General features: G+C 41.7%; 2 protein-coding genes across 3 annotated transcripts in view; both read left to right on the top strand.

The window, feature by feature from the left end:
- The first annotated feature begins 1,164 nt into the window (after nucleotides 1-1,164).
- Nucleotides 1,165-8,904, top strand: e4f1 (E4F transcription factor 1). Its single transcript, XM_026165086.2, has 14 exons — nucleotides 1,165-1,322; nucleotides 1,575-1,705; nucleotides 1,799-1,883; nucleotides 2,658-2,839; nucleotides 2,945-3,065; nucleotides 3,170-3,322; nucleotides 3,470-3,660; nucleotides 4,610-4,849; nucleotides 5,009-5,120; nucleotides 5,953-6,170; nucleotides 6,251-6,449; nucleotides 6,538-6,701; nucleotides 7,960-8,019; nucleotides 8,168-8,904. Exons 1-14 carry the CDS (start codon nucleotides 1,226-1,228, stop codon nucleotides 8,531-8,533), a joined length of 2,319 nt encoding a protein of 772 aa, XP_026020871.2. The 5' UTR covers nucleotides 1,165-1,225; the 3' UTR covers nucleotides 8,534-8,904.
- A 2,422-nt stretch (nucleotides 8,905-11,326) lies between these two features.
- grid2ipa (glutamate receptor, ionotropic, delta 2 (Grid2) interacting protein, a) overlaps nucleotides 11,327-23,637 on the top strand; it is a 31,029-nt gene continuing 18,718 nt past the window's right edge. The window contains exons 1-5 of one of the 2 annotated variants that reach the window (XM_080300324.1): nucleotides 11,327-11,853; nucleotides 13,237-13,490; nucleotides 13,581-13,913; nucleotides 13,994-14,148; nucleotides 22,907-23,182. In XM_080300324.1, coding sequence (XP_080156450.1) covers nucleotides 11,772-11,853; nucleotides 13,237-13,490; nucleotides 13,581-13,913; nucleotides 13,994-14,148; nucleotides 22,907-23,182 — 1,100 coding nt within the window. In that variant the 5' untranslated portion in view covers nucleotides 11,327-11,771. Of the gene's footprint in view, nucleotides 11,854-13,236; nucleotides 13,491-13,580; nucleotides 13,914-13,993; nucleotides 14,149-20,815; nucleotides 23,183-23,637 lie in introns of those variants that run through there. The other variant, XM_080300323.1, reaches the window with a different exon arrangement.

The following is a 23,637-nucleotide window of genomic DNA, read 5'->3' as shown; positions in this document are numbered from 1 at the left end:
TTAGTGTTGCCACTCATGACTCATAAAGGTCTCTGTGTAAATATGAAATGACTGTAACATAAGGCAACGAAGCATTGAAACAGGCGATGTGAAGCAGGGACAAGAGTTTGTTCCTTCTCCATTTAAATCAATACAAATGTAAGTTCATAAAATTAGACCTCTTGAAGAAGTCTCCCTTGCATTAAGTGCAATGCCATGGGCCATTATCAAGGTTCGATGTGAGCAACTACAGCCAGCATGAACCTAGACTACACACTTGTTACATGGATGTGGAAATTTATTTCTGCCACAGTAAAAAAAAAAAAAAAGTAAGGCAGAGCTGGGTCGAAATCTTGAGTTATTATCTCAAACTTTCAAGTTACATATTTCCACTTACTAAGTATCTTAAAATTTCGAGTTATTTATGAAATTTCAAATTTTTCAATATATCTAAAGTTTGTCTTACAAATAGCAAAAAACAGTTTTCTTCAGCAGTGGGAACATGTTTCTGCTGAAAATTTTTGTTTCCTGTCCATATGTTATGTATCATACATTTTCAAGATACTCAGTAAACTGACATTCTAACATAATAATCTGAAATTTTGAGAGGATGATTTAAAATGTCGATTTAGCTCTGGCATTAAAGAAGAAGAAGAAGAAGAAGAAGATAAGTATTACAACTTAGAAGTGATTTAAAGTTACCTTTCACTCAGCAGTTAGCTCTAACCATACCAGGAAAAATACCAACTGGAGCATAACAGAAACCGTTGTTTTCCTCACTCCTTTAAGTTTAACTCATTTGGGATTAACTCGTTTAAGAGTGTGGGTGCAAAGGAGCACTCCTCACATGTATTATTGCCACCGGTTTGTGGGATTTCCCAGTGGTTTGTAAAGACATACATGTATACAGCGAGCGCCATTTATAGTTTGTTTTCTTCTAGAAATGTCTCTATATATTATTTACCCGTCACACGTCATTTCAACTGCGCATATATGAAGGAAAAATAGAAATAGAAATATTGTATATTCTTTCCTAATAAATCTTATATTAAATGTACTGAGCTGAATGAGAGCTGCCTGTATTATGTGTATGTAAACATGCATTTTCAACATAATGAATTTTCGCCTTTCTGTCCGCGAGAAGACATACGCACGCGCTCTTTGTTGTTATGACTACGGGGTCGTAAATCCGCCATGTTTTCCTCCCTTTTGCAGCGTTGCGACAGAGACGGAGGATTGAAACGACATGAGTGTGGAAAATAATCATACGGCAGAAAGTGAGCGGGAGCAAACGAAGAACGGCAATGAGACGATCACCATTCAAACCACGCTGGGAGACGAAGGTGAGTCCTCATAGCAGCTAAAGCAGATCTGAACTGTTTATTGATTATTGTGTTTGGGCCTAACTTCCTTCATCTTCAAATGTTGCTAACTGCCGTTAGCAAGATTAGCTTGTTTGCGACCTCGCCTCAGCGTTGTCCACGTTAGAAGTCCAGCCAGTATTTGGGAAAACTTTACAGCAGACAGGTGATGGCTTACTGCAAAAACAGGTGAGGTTGCCGCACATCGTAAGGGCTTGTTTCTGTGCTTTTTAGATGAAGATGTACACAAGTGCGGACGCTGTCAGTCCGAGTTTTCCACATTGGAGGCTTTCATCCAGCACAAGTTACACCACTGCAAACGTGTGGAGGCACGGGACGCCAGCAGCCTCGATGGCAGCCCAGAGGTATAAGATGTGATGTGTGTTTTCGGGGAACACTCTAAAATCGGAGGGTTTTTACTGAGTCACATCAGGTTGAATGCTGTAAAATTTTCACAGGTTGCTGCGGTCAATGGAATTTCTTCTTCAGAGGTGAAAACGGCTGAAGGAGCATCTTCAGCAGAGGCAGTGAAGACTACCGACGGTGAGTCAAGCAGCAAAATCTATTCCCCTGTTAGCCGTTTAGCTAATGCAATGATAGACCTCATAATACAAATTTTAAAAATGGATCCTTTGTAAATATAAATAAACAGAATTTAATGATTTTCAAACCTCTTAAACCCATATTTTATGAAAAAGCATTAATGATGCCTTTCCAGATGCCCAAGCTTGTAATTACATAAATATTAGTGCACACTCATAACATCAGAGATGCAGGCTTTTGACCTTAGCGCAGACGACAATCCCATGGTCTCTCTGTCTTTAATCCAGAGGACACTGCATCCATCTTTTCCAAAAAGAATTTCAGATTTTGACTTTATTTGACCGCAGATCTGTTTTTCACTTTGCCTCAAATCCATTTTAAATGAGCTTTGGCCCCGAGAAGCCGTGATACAGTAATTTTGATGAGATAATCGTGCCTGGTATCAGTTTAAACATTTTAATGTTTTTTTTGTGTTCTATTGTGAATAAATTAAGGGGTTATGAGATTTAGAAATGGATTCTGTTTATATTTACAGTTTACACAATGACCCATCTTTTTGAATTTGGCTTGTATTTACCTGCATTTCCCACATTGTATTTTTCTCAATGTGTGTTTAATCCCAGCATTAATCTAAATCCTAAGAGGCTGAGATGAGACAATGTTCAGTATGTTAGTGACAAGTCTCTTCAGCTCAAGTTAACATTGTTTTAAGCTTTTTATTAGATTTCAGATTGAATTATTACTTTGGCTTTTTTTTCTTTTTCCTCCTCACAGATGTAAGCGACACTCAGTTAGGTCGAGGGCGCAGGAAGAAAACTGCTTCCCTTAAAGTGTCTGACCAGTCAGATGAAACAGAAGGAGTCGTATCTGACAGTGGTGACAGTGACAAGCTCATGTATAAAGTCAACACAGAGGGACGTTACATTTGCCACCTTTGTAAAAAAACATTTAAAACTGTGAGTTTGCATTTATTTTAATTGGAAAATGTAAACACAATGGTTATTAGGAGTTTATGTTGCTAATTTGGCCTGTGTGATTTATTCATTTTTTCTTCTTCTCAGACCAATATCTTGAGAACGCACATGAAAACTCACAGTGACCAGAAAAACTTCTCATGTGACCTATGTGGGACGTCGTTTCGAACAAAAGGTTCCCTGATTCGTCACAACCGTCGCCACACCGGTACGACGAGAAAACCGACGTCACACGAGACCTATTTATTTAATCCGACGTCATCTCGAGAAAATGACCTAACTACATTTTAAATGACATCTTTTCTCTTGCAGATGAGCGGCCGTATCGATGTACCCTGTGTGGCCAGGCCTTCAGAGAATCCGGTGCTCTCACCAGACACCTCAAAGCTCTCACACCATGCACAGAAAAGATCCGCTTTGTTCAGTACAAGGAAATCCTGGTCAGCAAGGATGGAGTGCAGAAAGGTTGGATTTAGCTCCTGTCTTTGTGTATTTGTTCTTAAGAAACTAGCTAAAAACTAACAAGTCGTCTTTATGGATGTATAGTCAGTTTAATTTATAGTGTATTATGCCTCAGTTTGAAGATTTGCTGATTCTTTGCGATTTGTTCAGGAATCGACGCTGATCAAGCTGCAGTGGCTGCCCAGCAAGAGGTTGTAGTTGTGGAGGAGCAGCAGCCGGTGGAGCAGGAAATGGTGGAGGCTGAGACCGCTGTGGTCAGTGTGGTAGAGTCTGGTTCCCAAGAGGTTCTCCATCAGGTCCACTTTACAATGGAGGTTGATGGAACTACACAGGAGCAACAGGTTAGGATGAAGATTCAAACACTATTTTTAAACTCTTGCTAAAATGCACACATAAGACATACTGAATCCTCTCCTTTAAAGTTATTTGGTGCATTTTTGCACAAGATTCTTTTGAGGCAGTTTAAAGTAGAGTTACACAGAATTTTTTTTTTTTTCTTCAAATCTGCAAAGAGATGATTGCCAGCATTCATAATTTCTGGAACTTTTCTTTGATGTAGTTTTCTATTTGTTCAAATGTAACATTTCTCACAGTGCTCCAGCTTACTACAGAGAGCTTTCCTGTAAAAATGAAATCAGTTTATCCCACTTATATCTAACATGCTTTTCAATATCTGCACCCCTCTGTAATTACACTGCAGATACACTAGTTGGCAGTGGTGGTACTATTGAGGTTTTGCAGATGTGTGACTGGTAACCATGTGACATTAACTGGGATGTAACAAGCAAGGTGAAAATGTAGGATTAAGTGAATAAGGCCTGAGTCACACAGGTCAGTGACCATCTGGCAACCGCAGGTCATGAGGGGAAAAATAAGTTCACTGACCGGTTGCATGTGGTGGCTGCAGCTTGATGACAATTGCTGGGAAAATCATTGCTAAAGCCCCAGTCACACAAGCCTAGAGACCAGTCAGTGACACTGGTTTTCTCATAGCGACTCATCTCTCCCTGGGGAAAACATTGTGTATTCCTCGATCAGTTGGCAGAAACCTCTTTGTGATTATTTGGTTGCTAGCATATCGCTGCCATCGCCTTTACTTTGCATGTAAGAGACAGACTTGTCTACAAAATGCTCACCAGCTACTCTCCGGGCTGCAGTGACTGGTGAGAGGCAACAGTCAGCTGCAGGATAGTCTAATGAAATTAGCACAGATTGTGTTATGACTCATGCTCTCTAGTTTAAAGCCTGTCATTCTTTCCTTGTCTGTGCTGTCGGTCTCTCTCATGTCAGGTGGTGGTGGAGCAGTCTCAGGCAGAAGCTCTGGCGGCTGCTGCAGCAGCAGGTGACAATCTCATCTGTCAGGCCATCATCAACTCTGGCATTGCACTGGGGACAGAGGAGACTGTAGTTGAAGAGACAGAGACCCCACATGCAACTGAGGAGATAAATAAAGTTGTTTCGGAGCACCCTGAAGCCGACGGAGGCGTCATTGAGATCCAAGTTAAAGAGGAGTTTGTGGAGATGGAGGAGGTAAGTACTGGGAGTGTGAATTGACACAGCATATACATTCACCAGACCAGGAAATGGTACGCTTCGTTATTTTGTTAAAAGTCAAGGTTTTTCATCACGAGACACTGTTGTATTTTCTTTCTGGTGCATTTTAAGTTTTCTGTGGTTTTTGTTTTGTAGGAAACGGGTGACAGTGGTGATCGGACATCATCAAAACTGCACACTTGTCCACACTGTAACCGCTCCTTCAAGGGATTGAATTATTTCCGCTTTCATGTTAAGGGCCATTTAGGTAAGTCTCTACCCAGCACTGCGACTTCATCAATTAATGGTTGTATGGAGGCTGTGTCAGAGTAAACTGGTATGAAACCACTTGACTACAGGAATCACATTCTTCATGGGCGTGTGGATGTTAAACAGCAAGGACTGAAGGTTGCTGACTCTAGCACTGCTAACGTTAGCTAAAAATACGACTTCATTATTAAAGATTGTTTGTCACTTTCCAGTGGCTCTTAAATATATGCTGAATATTCTTGCTACATTTAACCACACCCATTATACTGGTGCCAGGATTTTGTTTAAAAAAATATAGATAAATAAGTAATTTATTTATGTTTTAATTATTAGGCCTTTATTTTCACAGGGCAGTAGAGTAGATGGGGAAAGTGAGGAGAGCAAAATGTTGCGAATGACTTGGAGTCCACTCTGTCATTCACACGTCTTTTGGTTGCTTGCTCAACTTTGTTAGCTATACTTTCGTAATTTTATTTAACCTGTAATTTTTTTTTATTAGGGTTAATGAGATTTTTTAGTCACCAGAGACCTCCCTCGTCCTTGTCATGTTTTTTTGTTTGTTTGTTTGTTTGTTTGTTTTTTTGTTTTGAAATTAACTCTCATCGTGTGACTCGGTCTTACCAACTTCCAACATAGTTGTTCCTGTTGCCAAATACAGAGAAATACAGAAAGTCGCCGCTGATTTCTCTATCGTTATTTACACTCTACAAAGTCATGCCAAGTGTGCTGGATTCAGTCTTTTGTTGTCTCAGTTCTGACCTTCTTGCTTTATAGGTGCCACTTGTGGTAAAAGATGTTTTGTTCTTGTGTTTCCCTTCCTCTTTATGCAGGTTATAAGCCCTTCAAGTGTACACTGTGCCATAAAGAGTTTCTAACTGGTTACCTGCTGAAGAAACACATGGAAGTCCATGTCAACGAGAGGAGATACAAGTGCGGCGAGTGTGGCAAGCTCTACAAAACCATCGGCCATGTACGGGAACACATGAGGGCACACTCAGATGACAGACCTTACCACTGTACCAGATGCAACAAGGCATACAAAACCAAGGTAATTCATTAAAAAAAATTCTTGAACTAATGGCATGGGGGATTTCACTCCAGTCTAACAGATTTTCTTCTCTTTCTCAGAATGCCTTGCAAGTGCACCAGCGGACTCATGGTGATGTAAGACCGTATGTGTGTCAGTTTTGCTCGAGGGGCTTCAGAGAGAAAGGCTCTCTGGTACGACACATCCGCCATCACACCGGCGAGAAGCCTTTCAAGTGCCCAAAGTGTGCACGGGGCTTTGCTGAGCACGGGACTCTCAATCGGCACATGCGCGCTAAAGGTCAGGACAACACACAAAGCCTAACTGACTTATGTACTGGCAGCACAGATGCAAACAGCCCAGTTAACACAACCTGTATTTATACCAGGCGGCTGCCATAAGGATGACGCCTGTGAGCAGCAGGTTGTTTTAACAGAAGGACAGACAACACTGGACAGTCCCGATGCAACAGCCATCATCTCAGACGATCCTAACGCTGTGTTGGTGGAGTTCTCCTCAGTGGTGGCAGACACACAAGAGTATATAATCAAGGTTAGCACTACAGGTTAACAGAAAACATAGTCTTTGCATAACAGTTATTAGATGGGCAGAAAAAAACAAAGCTGTTAAACAGTTGCTGTGAGGGGGGGTTCAAAGTTTGGAGCATGTTGCCAAATCTGTCCAGAGTTCAGTCACAGCAGGTGCTATTCTCTCTTTTAGATCAGCGACTAAAGTGCAAGCTGAAGTGTGTAATTTCACTCTTCAAGTTGTACTAAATGATTATATCTGCAGGGAACTGATTGGGTCGCTGATTACAGCCAAACAATTTCCTTTGCCATGTTTAGGGCCTAGATTACGAGATTTCCGAACCACAGCAAAATGTTGTATGTGATATTTCATTAGTTTTAAAGAGAAGTGTTACTGCAGAATGACTGGAATGGGGTTGAAATACTTAAAGAGCAATTTTGTATTCAGTGGAAAGTCAAATCAAAATCAAATCAAATCAAATCACTTTTATTGTCACATCACATGTGCAGGTACATTGGTACAGCACATGTGAGTGAAATTCTTGTGTGCGAGCTTCACAAGCAACAGAGTTGTGCAAAATACAATAATGTAAACAAGCAAAATACAAGACTGGCTACATCTGAAACTAATAAATATATGTACAATATATAATAGTATATGCATTTAGTCAGAACTAAGGCAGTTTGTAAAGGTCTGAATTTCAAAAGGAAAACTCCTTTTATCTTTTTAAACAAAAAATCAAAAGTTTTTTTTTTTTAAACCAAATTAGTACTTTGAGCATTTTCCATTCATACCAGAGAAATTTAGTTTGAAAACCAGCAAAAACAAATATGGCTTTTGTCGAGCACTGTTTGAAGCATTTTTTTTTTCTGTACAAGCTGCCTTAAGGCTGTGAAGCATTTGTAAGAATTCATGAACGCATATATTTGGCCTATGATTTTGTGGACTTGGGGACCTCCTGTTCTTGTGTCCATATGTGGGAAGATTGAAATAGGGAGAGCAGGAACTGGAAGTACATAATAAAATGTGCAACAGATATGACTTTGTCAGGAATTGTAATGTAGGTGGATTTCAAAGCAGCCAGTAGATTAAAAGCAACTGTGTGCACTCTAAATCAGGGCCAATTAGACTTGTACTCTGGAGAAGGACGTTGTGTGGTCCTGTTAGATACCTTAAGTCCATTTGCAGTCCACTCAAAGGATTTGTTTGCATGCATCCACAGTGTCTAAATAAACACAAAAATCCTGATTATTAATTTGCTTTGTTGTTTTCCATCATTCAGACACAAACGGAGGAGGAAGTGCAGCAAGAAGTGACGGTCATTGAAGACAGCCAAAATGAGGTTGGTTCACAAGGATTATATGAACGTGTGTTGGAGCATTTTGCAGAATATGTGAATCTCATTATTTGCTAAAATTCAAGTTGAACCCATATAGTGTTTTAAAAAAACAAAATGAAACAAAAAAGCCATCAAACTCTGTCCCTCCCAGATGGGAAACCACATCGTGAAGGTGGTGCAGAGACTCGTCAGCCAATCGCAGAGTGCGGGTGGCGCAAGCAGCCACCAGATCATTGTGCGAAATGTGGCCGAGAACGAGGAAGGCCTGTCCATCTCTGACTGCGGCGATACCATCACCATCGCCACGCCCGAGAGCCTCACCGAGCAGGTGGCCATGACGCTGGCCTCCGCCATCAGTGATGGCAGACTGCTGGCCAGGGCAGGTACAGCGGAGGGAACTGTTACTATGGTTACCACGGAGGAAACATTGGAAGAAGGAGTACAAGTGGTGCAGCAGCAAGAGGAATATGTCATCACCTCCCCAGACGAGGTGGAGTTTCAAACAGTCGTTGTATGATCAAAGCGGATGCTAACTACAGACTGTTGTGGCTTTGATTATGACTTTGTAGCCAGTAACTGTACAGTTTATTTGCACTTCAAGTGAAAAAAACCCAAACTAAGGCCAAAGTGTTTTTGATTCATGCGGTACACAAGTGTGCCACAGGACTACTGCTTCATCACACAGCTCATTTTTGTTGGTCGATCTACTAACATTATTCTCTTCATTAAATGTTTTGTCTAATTTGGGAACTTTTGGATCTTAAAATGATAGGCATGCACAAATGCATGTTTGTTTTTTGATGAAATAAATGAAACATGCCATTTGTCGTTGCCTAGTTTTTGGCAGTTTTTGTACGGCAAATAAAAATAGCTGTTTTTTACATAAAATGACATCATTTAATTTCAGTTTTTCCTTCCTTCATGTCTCGGTCAGGTGTGAAAAACACTGTGGCTGTTCTGAGCTGGTCAGTCACAATGAATCTCTAAGTTTGATAGATGTAAAAATATCAGATTAGCTAGAGTTTGCATCAAATAAATGCTATTTTCTTACATAGTTCAGTTTTTTTGTGGGGGTTTTTCCAGTCATGTTTTCTCTGAGTGGAAAAACTCCTGATGCTTCTACTTTGTGTCTTTGCTGCTTGACTAAAATAATGTGTTGTTGGTCATTTTACTTTATGGTCTTAAATTAGTTCTTATTTCTTTGTTGTAGAAGTGTATATGTGGCTGTAGAGCAGGGGTCGGCAACCCTAGGCACGCGCGGCACGCGTGCCACGGCTGGCACGCGAAGGGTTAACCGACGGTGATATTCCGTTTTTATGGGCCGATGATTTATTTTATTTATTTTGTAACGGTATAAACAATGAAAGATGGTGGATTGGCCAGATGCTGGCCGGTGTATAAAAATAACTCAGTAGTTTGGTGGTGGCTATGGCGGAGCTTCCTCAGATTCAGTAACGGGGGAGGCAAGAGGAGAGCCCCTAGGCGGCCGCCGGTCCGAGTGTGAACTGAACTTCAGGTAAGAAGTTATGACCTGCAGTCTATCTGGGTCAGATATAAACCAAGTTTAAGTGGAGTTTATTTTCGTTATGCTGACTTTTTACAGTCAGTTACAACAACTGGTACTGCAGCTGGGTGGGTGCTATGATGTTACTGATAGTGAACTTTATTTTATTCATAAGGTTAGTAGAGTTGCCAACCGTCCTGTAAAAAGACGGAATGTCCCGTATTCAGAGAAAATATTACGCGTTTGGTATTGAGGTGAAAAGGAACACAGTTTGTCCCGTGACTGACTCTTCTCTCATCCTCTCCCCTCCCTCTCCTGTTGCTTCTTCAATCATGAAACTGATCAATGATCAGCTGATCGGCTTTTCTCTCTTGTTTGTTTATCGCCCGCCTTGCGCCAGAAAGAGGAAACCAGCGGATGTCGCGCTAAACAACAGCAGCACGTTTAAGCTTGATCAGCTGTTGTTAGAATTGATTTAATATTAATTTCTAGTATCAGCTGATGTTTGCTGGAGCCACAGCTGTAAACCTGCTGGTCATGATGTCTGTTTGGATATATGTTGAGAGGGAAACATGAAGATGAAACCAGGAGATGTCCTTACTGAATCATCAGAGCTGAACAGGTGATGGAGAAACAGGTTTACCTTTTAGGTGACATTAATGAGTTGAAGGGAAGTTATAAGGGAAGGAAGAAATACACGGATACATCCGTAGACTCCAGACACAATGCATTTTTGCGACTTTCAGGTGTATGGACCAATGTTTTATTTTCTGATCAAACCAGAAATCTTTAATGAGCAGCTAGACTGGCTGAGTTAATGCCAGTTAATGCAACATTGAAGCAGCTGGAATCCATAGCTGTGTGTGTTCATGGAGCTTGCATTTTTACCTGCTGGGCATCACTACCTGACAAGTTTAACTGTCTTCAGAACATTGCAGAGGCCTTATTGACAGTACTTGGCTCTACATATCTGTGTGAGCAGATTTTCTCTCACATGAGTGTCTGAATGCTGGACACTCGGAGACCTGTGTCTCTGAGTGGGAGACCAGAGATCAGAGTGTATTAACAGACATGCCATATTGGCTCAGTTTATTTTTCTTATCATTGTTGTGAGGAGACCATAAATAGCATTTGTATTTTCTGTTGTACAGTTCATTTGCTGTTATGGATAAAAAGTCGTTTTTTGTTTCAAAATAGCTGATAACTATTTGCTGATAGCTGCGAACAAATATAATTCTATAAAGTGGTTCTATATAGTGTGTAACTATTAATATAGAGCGCTATTAAATTTATTGCTAATGCAATCATATGGCACACTGACTTCTGAGGAAATTTTAGATGGCACTCGTCATCAGAAAGGTTGCCTACCACTGCTGTAGAGTGAACACCACCTGCCGTCTTGGGAATCCTACCTGTTTTGAAAGCATACACACCTGGCAGGTAAAGCACAGCATCCACTGCTGTGGCTCCTTTGTAGGAACATGAAAGCACCGCTGTTCTGTCATAATTCCTACAGAGACAAACTGGATCTATTGATCCATTAGCCCTGTGGTCTTGTGGCAAATTCACTGTGGATGATTGGCTTAGCCAAAAAAAAAAAAAAACCCTCCAAAAAACCACTGTTGTATTTGATGTGTGTATAACCTTGAGCCTATCTGTAGGCTCCATCTCTGTAACCAGTGCTCCAGTAGCAAGGTTAGCACAGATGCTATAATCAGAGACGTGTCCCTGGCTCATACTCTACAGTTTCTGGGTCATCCCTCAGCCCTCTGAGAGGGCCTCATGCACATGAGCTACAGAGGGAGACAGAGAGAGGCTGGGAGTGAGAGAGAGAAAGGTATTTATAGAAAAATGGGGCTTCGCTGTACCTTTTCTCGCAAAGAACCATTTCAGGACCAAGTGTGCATGTCCCAGTTTCCTGATCGTCAGCCACAGGGTTTGGACTGAGGCTGCTTCACCCAGGATGGAGAACCTGACTTTCAGACACTCTCCCTTCTCCTCCAGCCTCCACCACCACTGCCTCAGATTGCTACTTCTCTGAGAACAGGGGGAGGCACTGGCCTACGTAATCTCCAAATGTGACCTCTCAGGTACACTTGATTTACTTACGTGGGTAGAAGCCTTTGGAGGTAGTGAGCTCAGGTGAGGAGCAGCGTGAGGGTGTCCTGGGACACTCTTTGGCTGCATCGGCCCCCAAGCTGGGGGTGAAGATAGGCTGGCTGGAACGTGCCCTGCCGCAAGCCGGGCAAGGATGAGGCGTTTCCTGAGCAGAAAGGGCCGCTTCTCCCTGCGCCAGAGCAAGTCGGGAACTCGGAGTGCCTCCAAAGATTTCTGTAAGTCTATTTCTCAGAATGATAATTATTTTTATGCTATTCCCGAGGTGTTTCATCTAGTGGAAGTCAGATAAAGAGGGAAGCTTTAAAAGGACCTGGAGCTCAGATGTGTATCTGTGTCACAAGCCGGAGAGAAGAGGACAAGAAAGTCTCGATAGTGCCGCTTATGTTCTTGCAGGGAGAGAAGATTACGATTCACATCTCAGTAGTAGCGATTTTCCAGTCTGTTTTAAAGCCTTAATCAGCTACTGTTTGTTTCTGAGATCAAACTCTGTGGGTTTTTGAGTCTGTATATATGTATTGTATTCACCGCCCTGAATATTCATCCCTGTGCTCTGGTAAGATCTGTTTTTTTATGTCTTGTTTTGAAGTAGAGTCTGACATTTTCAGATTACTTTACAAAGGCTTGCAGAGAATTTGAGCTTTTTAATTAGTCTTTTTTCTTTCTTTCTTTCTTTTCTTTTCTGTGTCTTTACAAGACGAATCATTTGCAAGAAGAAAAACAATTCTTTGGTGCTGGTTGTTGCGATTGGTAAATATTTTTTAATGTGTTTTCCTTTCCGGTTTTCTGCCTTGGGATCATGATGTCATAATTTATATTTTTCATGGAGTAGCGGCACTGGCTTGACTTGTTTGATCAAATAACTTGCATCTAAGTTTTCAATCTTGGCCACATACATGACAACTATGTACAAATTAGCTGGTTCTAATAAGCAACACTGTAATACAAATACAAATATGGATGCTGCAAAAGACAAGAACATAGACAGAGATTTTGGAACAAAATAAAAGCATCTACACGTAAAGTCAAAGTGCACTAAACAGTCCCAATAATGTCCTACATATATCTTCGATGCATTCGGATGGCTGTGGAAGACGAGTGATTCTACTGGGAGACCTACAGCAGCTTAATGAGGCCAGTGACCAGGGGAAGGTCGCTGGTTTGACATGTGGGCTAGATAGCAGCAGGCATAAATAACCTCCTTTGGTTTATTAAAAGTCAATCTTTCTAAAACAGAGAGAGTGCCTTGAAATTTTGCAGTTTCATTAAATAGACCAGTGCACCTGCTGCTACAGCTACAAGCGGCTCCATATCTCAGTTGGCCCATTTAAACAGTCGGTTTGACCTCTATTCTACAGCTCGCAACCACCTCCACTGTATTAGGAGCTTTGGACCAGATTAGCAATGCTCTTTTTATGCTTTCAGAACATGCGATAAGCAGCAAAGCAGAGATGGTTTCACCCCTTCGTAAAGTGCCTATTGATATAACCATCTTTGAGTCTGAGGCTTTGCTCTGTTAATACCTAATTCCGCCCAAGAAATGTATAAATGAGCTATTTCTTTGCGTCTCTCCAAGTTTTATTTCTCTCTCTGTTATCCAGACCTCGGCCTCCCAGCCACCAATCAGAACTGGCCAGAGGCATTTGGCTTCCGACTTGGAGGCACTGGGCCCAGCTATATCCTGTCTGTTGTAGAAGGCAGTAGTGCCTACCTGGCTGGCCTACAGCCCGGTGACCAGGTGGTGGACATAGAGGGCCAGGATGTGACCAACCTCAGCACACCGGCGCTGATCGCTTTGGCTCAGACCCTCAAGACGGTCCCACCGAGCATCGGGGTGGTGTCACGGATTGAACAGGTCAGCTGAAAGTCAATAACCCACATTCAGCTCTACAATGGTGAAGACGGTGCAAAGGTGGCAAACTTTATTCATTTTTTGCCCTCTCAGATCGACATCAACCCTGGCCCAGATGGCCGTTTTGGCTTCACCATTGTGGGAGACAGCCCCCTAATGGTTGAGGACTGCATGCCTAATGGTCCAGCTGGCCGCAGTGGCCTCAAGGCAGGGGACTATGTCATGGAGGTCAACGGCATTCCAGTGAAGCACCACGAAACAGCAGCCGCCATGATAAAAGCAGCTCAGGGACGACCTCTGCGTTTGGGTGTGCTCAGCATGGCTCGTCGACCCAAGCGGCTGAGCAGCAGCATGAGGGTGCTGTCACAGAGCGGTGATAGCGTCAGGGAGAGCCGGGCCCACAAGGCCATGGAGTTCAATAAAAAAGTAATTTTCTATCATTTTTCTGCATGTTTTGAATTGAAACTTAACATATTTAATGATGTCTTTTTTTCTTTCTCTGTCAGGTGGAGGAAGTGTTAGGAGAGGAGCCAGATGTGAAGGAACAGCTGTTTGAGGTGCTAAAGCAGTACGCTGCTGAGAGGGATGTGGAGAGCCTGGCTGAGGCCCTGCCTGATATTCTGATCACCGAGGAGCATCAGCAACTGATTGACAGTGTCAGGTAGCTATTCATTCACCCAGATATGCAATCAGAGAGAGACTTGGGGGTAAAACAAGCCTGACTAAATGCCATGTGCATCTTTCAAGAAGATTGGCTTCAATGATTTACTTCTTCTTATGCAGTGATTAACAACACTTTCTCAGAAAAACGGGAGTTTCTTAAAACTGTTCCTCCCGTACTTAGATGTCCCTGGAATACCAATGAGGGGGAGACTCACAGTGCAACACAGTTCTGATCATTTTTACATCTGGTTTCAGACCAAAGCCAAACCTGATATGATATTTAGTATTTAGACTTGGATTATAATCATCTCTTTCACTACTCCAAGCTGTATAAAATGCAAGCTCACGTACTCACATTTTATAGTCTTTACATTGGTTCCAATATGTTTCAGGAAATTCTTGTATTTACATACAGAGCACTAAACAGCCAGTTTTTTTTTCTTATCTCAGCTTCTTACAAAATACACTGCTGCTCGCTGTCTTCACAGGCTCAGAATTTGTTAGTTGTTCCCCAGTTTACGGGGAATTTTATTGAATCATTATTATTCAGTTATTTTTAAAAGACCTGTTTATTTCATCGTGTCTTACGGTGCCTTTTTATTGGCTATTATGGCACTTCATTTTCTTATTTATTTTATTGTTATTGTGAACAGTGCTGTGTGACTGCTGTACCCTGCCTCTTGCTTGCTCATTCAGCATTTTACTGTGTCAGGGGCACGTCAAAACCACACATAAATAAGTTTCTTTTATGTCTAACACTGCTCTTGGGTGCTTGAATGTCACTCTTCTGTTTCCCCCCCACCTCAGGTATAGTATGCAAAAAGCGTATGATTAGAAGTGTGACCGCCGAATATTGCATTTCTTCCTTCTCAGCAATCATTGGAAAATCAAAACCCAAACCACAACACAGCTGCACACGCTTGCATTTCCGCTCTCTCTGTCTTTTCTGCTCACTTCACTCTCACTCTGGTTTTTTCTCGCTTGGTCTCTTTCTTTCCCACATCTCCCTGTCAGCTGTGATGCACTCTTTGATACACGCACCAGTTTTTTGTGTGGATCACATTACTGGATGCTCTTTATTCCCTCCTCTGCATACAGCTCTTAGCTGCTACAGCCAGTTTGCTGCCGGTGGATGAGATTTTGCACACATAGTAACACACAGTGAAACATGCAGATGCTCAATCTCCATCCACACAGTCGTGGCTTTGAAGTTCCATACTGGGAGACATTATGAGTTGCTGTCTCAGGTGAGTACCGAACAATTTGTCACGATTAATTTTCAGAGCGTTTTCAGCATGTAACTGGTCATTGAGTTTGCCTTCTTTGGCATCTGTCGTGTGTGGTCATTTCTGATTGGTCATCAAGTAAACTGCACTGCTGTTAAAGCACTCTGTAACAAGTCGGCTGTCATAATCAATTAGTGATGAGTTTTCCCTGTGCCTCTTTTTTTTTTTTTTTGGTGACGAATCTGTTCTACCTGCAGCTAAAAAAACAAAGCTGCTGTCCAGCTGTCTCAGTTTCATTTGAACACAGATGTCTGTCTCACAGCACTGATGGCTCATTTCCATCCTTAGAAAGCTGCCTGGGAAAAACAAATGGTTTGCAATGTTTGTTGTCCACAGGAGAGCCATCAATTATGCATTAGCTGCACCCATAGAGGACTGAGGACTGTTGAGCTGTTTTTCTCACTTTCAGCAATAACTCTAACAATAATTGTTTGAGTCTGTCTTTAAAAAAATCAACTCTACCTTCTTTTACCCACAATTCCATACTGTGGTGCTGAATCAGGAATGCTATAACCTTGAAAGGATTTGATGTACATGTGCTACGTTCCACGCTTTTGTCTTTGTGTCTGCCTGTTATGTTGCCTACAGCTAAAAAAAAGATTTGGAAGGGTTTTTTTGAGTTTGTAGTCTCAAGAAAGGCTAAAAATAAACTTTATATTCCACATTTAGAAGAAAGGTCTTTATGTTTCAGCTGAATCTTTAGTTTGTCTGTGGTGGGAGCCGTATGGAGTTGTGCTTCCAGGAGCTGTGCCTCAGGCGTTGTGTTGGTCGATGTAAACAGTTTCTGTGGACAATGAAATTTGTAATATGAATGCAATGTCTTCTTAGCTAATTTTGCTCAGACTTTCATGGTTCCCCATGAAAAAGCCCTCTGACTGCAGTTTATAGGCTTGACTTTCCAGTGAGCATCTTTTATTAAAACCATGAGGTTTACATTGCTCGTTTTGAGTGAAAAATCTCCAGATTAGAACAAGGTCCACAAAATTGAGTGCATGATCCCCTCACAATGAATTGTCATAATTTCAGCTATTTGCTTGTGACCTTTCTTAAAACTTCAGATGCATTTTGGTGCTAACTAGTAAACTGTGTTCCCCATTTATTGCATTTAACTTATCAGCATGACGGAGCTATTCAGAGCTGTTACCCTAGCCTGAATTTGCTGATACTGAATGCCTTTTTTGTCTCATTAAGTATACTGATTGTGCTATAACTCCTAATCGCAGTGATCTGAAAAGCTGTACTGGGAATCCAAGCCGCTGACTAAGGAATTAAGATGCCCGACAGCAAGATATACGATTATTAGTGTGCTCCGTCATGAGCCTGGTGCCTGTGTCGTCGTTCTGAGCGCGGAGAATCAAGTGTTTGCTCTCCTTCTGCCACCCAATCTGCCGGTCTGTGTCCCTCAATCACTGTTACTTACTACGACAGCCCTCACACACTCATGCACATGCATTTACACACGAATGTGAGAACACTCCACCCACCCTCTGATAATGAGGGGTCTGTGTAAGAGGATCTGAGGTGTGCTTAACAGCTCATGAAACTATTTCTTTTGTCCGCCTTGTGAAAACTTGACCAGCTGGGCCACACGCTGCTCAGTCTGCCTCTGTCCCCATCGCTGATTCGCCTCCCCTCCTCCCAAAGGATGTGTTCTATTTTTAAGCAGCCTACTTCTTTTAATAAAGTCTCTCTTAGGTTTCTGGCGCACTTGCCGGTGTCAATTCTTAAATGCTGTAAAGCCCAGGGGTCAGCAAGTGCTTAACAATTGAAATTAGCGACAAGCTGGGAGTACCTATTAGCTCTTTTGTTCATGTGGCTGTGCAGTGTTTTGATAACTTGTGAGTATAGTGAAGTGTCAGCCTTTGTCTGACACTGCATCCATATATAGACTTCAAAGGTGTGAATTAATTAGACTTTCACATCCTTTTGTGTTTGAGTGCCAAAATGTTTTCAGCTTCTGCTTTATGAATCAGTCTTTTCTGGTAGTTTTTGCACCAGTTTGGATACATTTCCTACCTAGCATACATGTAATGAATAGGGATGAATCACACAGTCACAACTGCCAAACTTCCTGCATGTTCACTTGTGCACATTACAGTTTCATTGTGCTGACCTGCCTATGAAATTCCACTGGGGCTCCACACTCTTCTCCACTTCTCTCCTCTCTCCCTCCTCACTTACTCCTCTGTTCTTGTCATTCTTTCTTTCCTCCACTGAGGGAAGAGAAGATTTGTCACTCACTACCTCTCACTGCTGAATGATGGACAAGTCAATACTGAGGATTATCCTTTAACCGAGACCAAGAAGACAACCTTGTGTTGACCTCGAGCCTTTGCTTCTGTCTTTTGGTGCCTGGGGAGGACGAGGATAAAGGATGGGAAGGCACAAAGAGTGCTCCCCCAAACATGAAGTTGGAGAAGAGCTAATGATGCTGCCTGAGGATGTTTTGGAGGTGTGGAAGGATTTAAACCACAGCCACTCTTATAGATTGCTCCCTCCCTCTCTCTCATTTGGTCTCGTTCTTCATCTGGCTGCTTTCCGAGCCTGCAGCAGGCACCTTTGAGATCCAGGACACCTTTGCGTTTCTCATCTTTCTCTCCTTTCTCCTTTGTCTGGGAGAGTTGTTTGTTCAAAACTAGATGGGGACTAACTGAGACAGAGGGAAGGCATTTGCATTGCTTAACTGAGCTCAGACACTTCCTCAAAGCCCTGAAGAGCCATGGGAAGGGATAGGAGCCTTTCCAGACACTTTCGGTATGGCACTTTTTGTTTGATCTCAGAACAGTGTTCACTGTGCTTTGTGTTGTTGTGCTGAGCTGTATGTGAAGTTGCTGGAGCGCTGCTGCGCAACTATATCTGGTGGGCTTGTTATCAAGGTGTGTAATGATGATCAATTTTACACTTTGTGTTAGCATGTGAAAATGTCAAAACTAGAAATATCAGATTCCAGCTGGGATGAGAAAACCTCTAGATTTTAGCAAAACTCAGTTTGACATCTCCCAACAACCACTTATGCATTTTCTTTTGGAGGCTTTTTAATTTCACTCTTTATTTTAACTTCACCGTGTCACATAGTGTGATTCCTATTTGCAGATTCATACTTGGCCCAGCTGTTAAATTAGCTGATCAGAAGTGGGTCTGATGATGATGATAATAATGGTTTTCTTGCACTGAGTTTCCCAGCTGATTGCAATTGTCACTCATCCCTCTGTGCATCATGTCCTTGATCCACCCCTCCCTCAGAGCTAATTATAGATTTATCTCGCCCTCCTTATAATTGAGGGCATCCCAAGGCCTACATCCAGCTTCACTGGAGAGAAGCTTTGAAGTTTCTGCTCACTTGTTTTGGCTAAGCTAAACTTTTTTTCTTTTTTTTTACAAGTAGAAGTTTCTTTGACGTAGGTCGGATTGTTTCAGCGGAGTTACAGTACAGGGATGTAGAGAGGGAGTACAGGCGATGACAGCAAAAGAAACCAATAACTGACAGAATGAAATGTGATAAACGTGTAAAAACTGGCCCCATTCTGTTTTGTATTTCCCCCCAACTCCGTTTGTCCGGGGAACCATGGTGATGTATGACTGTTTTTCAGGAAAGTTGAATGGCCTACATAGGGTGTAAGCGCAGAACATACAACTTCATTCCCAATAGTTATATGACCCTGGCCTAGAAAGAGCTCTAGTTTTCTGCCTTCTTTCTTTCCTAGTCTCATGACACTATCAGATTTTACAGCTCATGTCTTCATATCAGTCTCTTTTCCGTTTTTTGCCGTTACTTCATCAGCTCCTGCTTGTCTGTCTTTCCTTTTCTTCCTACTTTTTCTTTCTTTGTCACTCACTCTGGCTTTCTGCTGGCTTGGATGGATACTGTTTTCTCTTATGTATTGCTGTTTATAACTGGAGCATGGTCCTTGGAATAGCAGTACCAAGCAATCTGGTGTTACAGAATAACACATTGCTGCCCTCCAGGGAAGAGTTGACTTTTTGCTGCATGAATACACAGTGCACTTAATCATTGTCACCCTCATACACACCTTTTTGGGTTCATAATTAACATGAATTTAGGTGGATGAAGCATTACCTATGGAAGAATTTTTGTCACTGATAACACTGAGGAGGTTGTCCCAACATGCTACAGAAAGCAGTAAAAGGGAAAGGGAAGGTTTAGAAGATGGTAGTGAGACCTGCTATGATGTATGGTTTGGAGGTGGTGGCACTAAAAGAAAACAGGTAGGGAGAGTTGAAGATGCTAGGAAATTTTATTGGGTCTGTCCAGGAGAGAACAGGAATAGAAATGAGTACATGAGAGGGACAGCTCAGGTAGTGTGACTTGGAGACAACATTAAAGAAGCAAGGGTGAGATGGTTTGGACAAATACACAGGAGGGATAGTGAATATATTGGACAAATGATGTTGAATAGAGACCTGCCAGGCAGGAGGAAACAGGAAGACCTTATGGATGTGGTGAAAGTGGACATGTATTTACTACAGTCTTTGAATCTTTTGTAAAGACTCTGTATTTCAGCTACATTTTCCAGATGAGCCTCAACACAAGTCTTCAACAATGTTCTGTGCATTAATAAACACTGTATCTGTGAAGTATGTGAAGAGAGCTTCTTTTGATAAAGTTAATGTGGGCCCGTGATTGCACCATGGGGAACGCCACTTGGCATACTACACTGTTTGGTTACATGAAAAACCAATTATCTGATAGTCACTGAAGCAACTTTACCACCTCAACTCACTCACTCACTCATGTTTCCATTTTTCCCTGATGATGGGTGTAACTGACAGTTATAAATCAGTTTTTGACATCAGTGAATAGAAAAAAAATGTACAGCATTGCTTTATCTAGTGTGTCTTTCTTCAGTGAAACAAAGAAGGTTTGCATAAGAGTGACTATAATTAAGTGCATTGTGTATTCATGGGTTTGGTCTTATGTCAGTGAGACTGCAAGCATCCAGACTGCTTTTCCATTATTCAAGTTAAGGGAAAATACCTGATGATGCTGCGAGTCTGTCCATGGCTGGGTTAGACCACGAGGGTCATTAAGTGTTAATGAGGTTGAAAAACATACAGCGAATCAGCAGTTAGTTCCCATATGTATTTGTGAGTGTGTTTGAGTCAAGGTGGAATAATTTCTGTACCAGGAGACACTGTGGAAAAGCAAACTGTAATTTTGCAGTGCTTCTGGCTTTGTGCTCTTTGAGTTATGCTTGTAATATACATACAAGTGTACTGCAGGTTTGTTCTTGTATAAATGTAATAAACCGTATGAAAGCTGCAGGTGCAACCAGTAAGCAAAATAAATGTCACAAGTCTTACCAACAGTACAAAAGTAGAGACTGTATTAAACTGAGTGTTTTGTTCTTGTGGATGATGAGCACTGGATGTTGGTAGTGGTTTAACATACAGCTTGGGAGTGCATGACCTCATTTATAGAAGTTTTAAAAGTCTCAGTCTGTATTTTTGGAACACCTGTGCATAGCTGGGTTTTGGATACCGATCAATGTGCAGTGTTCCAGGTTGGTTTTAATTAAAGCTATGGTCTGGTGTATATCAGTGTGCACTTGTAAAAACCTTTAAGTTTAAGTGAGTCATAACTTTGTGTTAATAATTCTCTAGAGAGTGAATATCTATATTCCCTCAGCTTTGCATCTTAAGATATTGGTATGAAGGCAACACACTACATAAGCAAGGATTTTTAAGAAACTACAAAACTGAGAATAATCTAATCTTTGCCTCCTAACGATATTCCCAAATGTACCTCTAAAATCACTGTGACAGCTTTGAAATCCAAAGTGCGCCGCTGAGCCTTATTGCGATTTAAATCAGAATTTATGCTGTGTACATGGAGCCACACTGGAACTGGTGCACTCTGAAAAAAACAAAGCACTCTTTCCTGCTCTGCAACAGTGGAAGCACCCAGGAGATTCACGGTGAAGTTAGAGAGATAGAGAGAGTTGTGTTGAGAATCGAGGGAGCATCATTTTGTAGGCAGGATGGGGAGGAAGATATGCAAAAGAGAAAAGGTGGCGGGGAGGTGCACGCGTATGTGTAACAGAGGAGCGCCCTATATTTAAAGAAGGAGCACACGATAGAACACTTTCCAAAACAGTTATTGGCAATATTTCTTCCATTTCTAAGTCACTTCTGTTGCTTTGTTATGCATTTTTCTTGTTCTTGCAGATAATTGGCCAAATATAAACCAGCAGACAGCACTAAGACTGCAAGAGAGTTTAATGGGACCAGACATTTCAAGCAATCTAAAAAGATCAGTGGCAAATGTCAGGTTTGGGTGTGAGTAGAAACCGTAAGAAAATGGTTCTTTATCAGTGTTTAAAGCTGATGCTAAAGATCTTAACCCTTCAAAGCCTGAACCATGAAATAATTGTGAGAAAATTCAAATCTTTGGAAAATAGGGTGTTCTTCTGACAAATTAAGAACATAATTTCCATATATCATAAATATATTTGCTATATTTGGCTAATTTTTTTAGCAGTGTATTGCTTAAAAATGTATTGTGCAGTTTGGAAAAAATCAGGTTCATGATGTAGGCATTAAAGGGAGAAATTTGTATCAAATAAATAGCAGCAAGTTTTTTGATGCACGCAAAGCTTCTGAGAGGTTGTGCATCTGAAATACGAGCTCTCTTTGGCTTGATTCATTATTTGAAAAAGAAATTACAACTCTGTTTTGTTATTTTTAATCTCTGTGCATGAAACATACAAAAGATCGGGGGGAACTGGCTGCACTACCCTCATAACACACCCTTTAACACACTAAATTTAATGGCAACTTGATGTGAGGGTTTGCTTTTCCTTTAAGAAGAAAAAAACCCACATTTGGAGTAGATGATGGGAGGGCAAAATACCAGTAGTAGGGGGGGAATGAAGTGCTTTCTCCCAGAGGTGGCTCTGGCACTGAGCTTCCTCACATTTCGTATATTAGCAGTGAGCTGTCACTGATACTGAACACTTTTACCTGCAGCCGCTAATGTGACAGGATCACACAACAAAGCTCGTCTCTCTCTTTCATTCTCTCACTCACATGCAAACTCTCACGAAAATCACACACACACACACTCAGATGTTGGACCAGTTCTTTCTGCTTGCCTCGACACTCCCATGAGATGATACGGATTGAACTATTTTTAAGCCAATTAAGTGGATCCTGCTGTTGGAGCAATACGTAATCAGAACAAGAATCCCTCTGCAGTTTTGATACCTCGGACAACAGATGTTTTGAGACATTAGTATAAAGAATATGATTTTTGTTTGGAAGGTATAGGGTGAAATACTGCTTGTTTTTATTATATATGATACTGATCTCTTGTACAAATGTAAAAAAAAAAAAAAGATTGCTGGGTACTGACTGAACACAAGAGAAGCTGAACTGGAAACTGCTCCTCCTTTGCTGTAAAAGCTTATCCAGTCTCTCTGGGATTTGTTCTGATCCCACAATGTTTGTCAGGATCTTCATTCCCAAGAAGCACCGGGAGCGTTTTGACGAAGTGGTTTCCCAAAGCCTGATGAGCCGGCTGAAGGGGCGCAGCTTTAGTGACCCCAGCCGCAGCCACCTTCGCCGTAGCCGAAGTGAAGATCACCCCGAACGCCTTCTTGTCTCCACCCGCGCCAGCTCAGTGCCACGCACCCACGCAGAGGAAGGTGTGGTACCCCCTGCCCGAGGCATGCGCAAGACCACGTCACTCATAGCTGGCCACTCCAGTGGCACCACCACAAACTGCAGGTCTGTGTTAAGTAACAATGATTTTGGTTTTCCTTAAAGTTTATTTAGAGCAAAAAGATAGAGGTGCACAAGTCCCACCTCTGCAAAAATAATGAGCAGTATAAGAAATTTGGATTTTTTTCTGCTAACATTTAATCAGTTCCAGAGTGTGCTGGCTTCAGCTACACAGTATATGTCATTTTTAGTCTTCAAGATGCCAGTTTCTTTAAATAACTGTCTATCCTCCTATGTTTGATCACTGCACCTTTCCAAAAAAATCCCCAAAACTGCCTGAACCGCCGTCTCTGTGTAAGCAGGGAATTTATTTAAACTGGAACATGTAGGATTTCAGTGAAAAATAGACCCTTAAGTGGTAAAACCAGTGGCGACATAAACCTATTAGGACAGTCACGCCTGCTCTCTTTTCCTGCAGTGATGCCGTTTTTCATCATGAATTGACGTCATTCGCTTTTCCA

The sequence above is a fragment of the Astatotilapia calliptera genome, chromosome 4, assembly GCF_964374335.1.
Source record: "Astatotilapia calliptera chromosome 4, fAstCal68.1, whole genome shotgun sequence".
Classification (NCBI taxonomy): Eukaryota; Metazoa; Chordata; class Actinopteri; order Cichliformes; family Cichlidae; genus Astatotilapia; species Astatotilapia calliptera.
Note: the sequence above shows the minus strand (reverse complement) of the source record. Positions and strands in the feature narration are given on the sequence as shown.